A 4,413-nucleotide genomic window follows, 5' to 3' on the forward strand; every position below is an offset into this window, starting at 1 on the left:
CGAAAGCATAAAAATCGAATTTTTACTTCAATTTTGAGCCCTAAATCAGTATTCCTACTTCCCACGCCAATTTCTAAGCCCCACTTAGTGTTTTTGCTAATTAAAACTCCAATCCTATCATGTTACTACCTGCGAGCCCAATTACTCCGAAATCATTTTTGCTAAAGAACATTAAAAAACTCAAAGCCCGAATATCAGAAAACTAGAGAAATAAGTGTTGCATGGTGTATCAGAGACTAATCGGTCAAGAAACTTACTTGAATGGAAGATTGCAGCGAAGTCACGAGCGTTGATGCTTGCGGCTAGACGGACACGCCTTGGATCACCAATTTTTTCTGAGTTTTTCTTGCTTTTTTCTTCTGAGTTCTTAAGAAAAAGAAGAGTGGTAAAAGGTTAAAAGTGAGAAGTGTGGGTTATTTATATTGATCGTGGCACAATTAAAAATGTAATGATGGGGCGAGTTTTCGAAACGTGGGGAATAATGTCAGTCGTCAAAAACACTTTTGGGAAACTGCAACGACCATAATTAGTTACTTTTTAAAGGCGCCAACAGATGTGACGGGTCATACAGAAGGTCGGTCGAGTAAGTTTATTATATATTGGTCGCATTAAAATAAACTCTGGGGACAAATATTTACCCAAAAAATGACTACCTGATGACGTGGCAGAATTAGCCTACATGTGGGATACACGTGACTGTTTAAGTGAGTATGATTTGGTCGACCATCGACCAGAAAATGATTGGCTCATCAGACATCATATTTATGGGCGACCAATATGATCGTACTTTTCATTTATTTCCTTCAGATATGTAATCTTATTATTACGTATTAATTGCGATTTCCATTATTATTTAGATACACATATATTAAACATAATTAAGGCCTATTGGCCCATGTAGAACTCCTTGAGTCTATAAATGACAATCAAATGGCTCAAGCGATGGGACTTTTGGAACTGGGGAATTCTAAGAGAGAAATATAATGTTTTTATCCACCATAATTGTATTCATCTAAAAACTTGTAAAACTCATGAACCTTAGTTCACTGATCATAGTTCTTGGAATTCTACATCAATAAGAACACTAAGTGGACGTAGGTTGTTACCATTTATTGGGGCCAAACCACTATAAATCTTTTGTGTCGTTTATCTTTTCGTCTTGATTTCATCTCATTTCTGTTGTTTTACTTGACTCCGTATCGTTGACCAATTCGAGGGTCAACACATTTATATATATACTAGATACAAGCAACGTGCAATATGCATGTTTGCTTAGTTTAATTTATAGAATTTATTAATTATTTTTATTAAATTTATATTAATGTCATATAAATTTTGAAATAAATACCTTATTTTAATTAAATAATTTATTTATTTTTGTTTAAGTTTATATTTGTTCTAGTTTTTGAATTTGGGAGTGCCAAGAGATTATATATTATATCTTTAATATAATATTAAATATTATACGTGGATTTTAAATTTAAGTTTCTTGCTACTTTTAAAAAAAATGCAATTTGTTGCTAATTCACAGTAGATTATATTATATATTTAGTATGATATTATTATAATAAGTGAGTTTAAGTTTAATTAAATTTTATTTAAGTTATAAAACGTATGATTTTATTATTTTTAAATAATTATTATTGTAAAATATTTCAAAAATATCATATTTTAATTTATTTAATTATTTATTATTTAAAAATAATTATCGTAAAATATCTGAAAAATATTATGTTTTAATTTGTTTAATTATTTTTGAATAATTATCATTGTAAAATATCTCAAAAATATCATATTTCATTTTTTTAATTATTTATTTTATTTTATTTAAGTTTAAGTATTTACAGACTACCATTAAATATAAAAATATTCTGTTAAATATAAAAAATATTGTGTTAAAATTAACATTAAAAAAAATAAAAATCTTTAAAACTAAAAAATTTCTTTATCTACACAATTATTATACAGAAGAAGAGAGATATAGGTTAGTGATATAATACTAATTGAAAATTCTATTAAGTTTTGAAAGATTGATTTCGAACACTATGATGCATTTACACGACCAAATTAAAACAAATAATGAAATTTCTTTTTTTTGTCCTCCTTTTTATCAATCTCAAACAATTCCATAATTAATTAATCACCCAATCATTTATACAATAATATGACTATCTCTAAATTCTATTCTAAAAAAAATAGATTTTTTTTCCTTTTCTTATTTTTTAGTAATGAAATTTTCTTTCATCGTTAGACGCACACCATACAGGAACCCCAGTCACAACGCCGCCACTAAAGCTACTCTTCCCCACCGGAACTCCAACCGTATGTGTTCCAACCAGAGGGGCCGGCGACGAACAGGAATATTCAGGGGTGGGTGGAACCTTCGTTCTCACAGAAATATTGATAATCCCGTTCCTTTCGCCTTTCAGATCCCTCAGTCTGTAGCTCAAGAAATGCAAGTAATTCTCCGGCACGTACCCGCCAGAAAAATCTGAAACCGGCACCCTCGCAACACCGACGAGTCTATTCCCGAAAGCAGTTTTGCAGTAAACTTCAACGCTAACCGCCGGCGATTGAACCGGTAAGTCGACTACGAGTTTTTCGTTCCACTTGGGGTAGCTTCCACCTTGGGTATCGATCTCCGTCGTTCTGCAGTCGTTTCCTCCGTCTGTTGATCGAACGATGACAAAGGAATTTTTCTTGATCGATCTCTTGTCAATTCGAAGATTTTCGCCCGATAATACTGTGAGTTCTACTGTTCGCGAGGCAGGGTATATTTTCGCCATGGATAGTTTTTTTTTTTTTTAATTAAGCTGTATTCTGTATGTGGAGAAAAGATTATTGAAACGAATTGAGTCGATCTCTATTTTGTCTATTTTGTTTTGAGAGAGATGGATTATTAAATTATGAAATGAGTTCCCTCTGTTAGTGTCTTCTATTTATACTTAATTATAGGAGAGAGAAGGGGAAAGACCTGTGAAAGGAGAGAGAAACGGATGCGATGCTTCTTTTTGTGCCGAGTCTGCTGACTTCTGAATCTGAGCGTGGCAAAAAAATAAAAATAAAAATAATAAAATTTTCAATATGACCTTATAAATTTAGGAAATTTGAAGAAATAGACTTTTTGGATTAAAAACAGGGGCTGGTACGACTGAGACTGAGTCCACGGCCGTCATTTGGTGGCAAGTGGCAGCCTGCAACTTACATGTAGATTCACGCTAATTTGACAGGTATCTTAATTCAATTCTTCCACTTATAATTAGGCATCAATATTTTTCTTATTGTTGGTAAAAAATAAATAACGTCAATAATATTTTATTAACGAGTTGTTATTTGTCCAGTAAAACATTAGTTGATACTCGTACGTAGGTCGGCGATAATACTTAACCCTTATTAAATTCAAATAAGTTACACTAATATTAAATTGCACCAATTTCACTTATTATACAACACGTCCTCAGTTGAAAGTGACATCGTACATATAATATAATGTTGTTTTTTAAATTATAAAGTACACTACACTTGTATTGCTTATGTGCTGTTAATGTGTATGACCTCGTTTTAAGGGAAGTCTAAATAGAGAGAAAGGAAATTGGAAGGAGTACTCCTAGTGTGAGGTGCCTTAGTCCCAAAAAAAAGTTGGAAATTTAATTATTATTCTTAATTTCTTTAAGCTGCTTTCTAAGCAATTGCATAGGGCGTATTTGGAAGTAACCCTATAATTATTAGGGCTATAATTACATAATCTAATAATCACACTACATTTTAAAATACAATATATATTTGGATGTCAACTGATAATTAATTATAAATTCATATTTTTATATTTAACAAAACATTTTAGTAATTATATTATGAAAATAAAATTATGTTCGATAGCATTATGATGTGTTTGGAAAACCACTCTATAATTGGATTCAGGTGTAATTTAGGGTAATTATATACTTAATTTGACGTGTTTGTCTAATAATATAATTAGAGGTAATTGAAGTACTCTAATTATACTCTCAAATTCTCGTAGCTCCATGAGAATTGGGCATAATTACACCGTGTCATTAGTAAATACTATCAATATTAAATGAGAAAAATATCATTTTGGCCCCTATATTTTTTCTAAATACTTGATCGGCTCATGTGTTTTGTTAATGACAATTGAGACCATGTGTTTTAAAAAAGGATCAAAACAGTACCCTAGACCTGATTTTTGTTAAAATATTTTCAATTATAAGATCAATTCATGGGTTGTTAGAGATTAGATGGGTTCACAGGTAACGAAGAAGATAGTTGAGAAGCTGAGAATGAAATATTATATTTGAAAATATTTTGACAAAAATTGAGTAGCGGTGAACATTTGATCCGAAAAACCCGCAAACTCGCAACCCGAAACCCGATTTTTTTGCAAAACCCATAGAA

The 4,413-nt window shown here is 31.1% G+C and overlaps 1 protein-coding gene across 1 annotated transcript; it reads right to left on the bottom strand.

Moving 5' to 3' along the window:
• Positions 1 to 1,985: 1,985 nt before the first annotated feature.
• Positions 1,986 to 2,912, bottom strand: LOC133796661 (BON1-associated protein 2-like). Its single transcript, XM_062234274.1, has one exon. The coding sequence runs from the start codon at positions 2,784 to 2,786 to the stop codon at positions 2,223 to 2,225; it is 564 nt and encodes a 187-aa protein (XP_062090258.1). The 5' UTR covers positions 2,787 to 2,912; the 3' UTR covers positions 1,986 to 2,222.
• Between the last annotated feature and the right edge of the window lie 1,501 nt (positions 2,913 to 4,413).

The sequence above is a fragment of the Humulus lupulus genome, chromosome 8 (genome assembly GCF_963169125.1).
Source record: "Humulus lupulus chromosome 8, drHumLupu1.1, whole genome shotgun sequence".
Taxonomy (NCBI): Eukaryota; Viridiplantae; Streptophyta; class Magnoliopsida; order Rosales; family Cannabaceae; genus Humulus; species Humulus lupulus.

Bases quoted from the DNA above. Each gene is read 5' to 3' on its own strand.
- LOC133796661 (XM_062234274.1), bottom strand. From the start codon at position 2,786: ATGGCGAAAATATACCCTGCCTCGCGAACAGTAGAACTCACAGTATTA.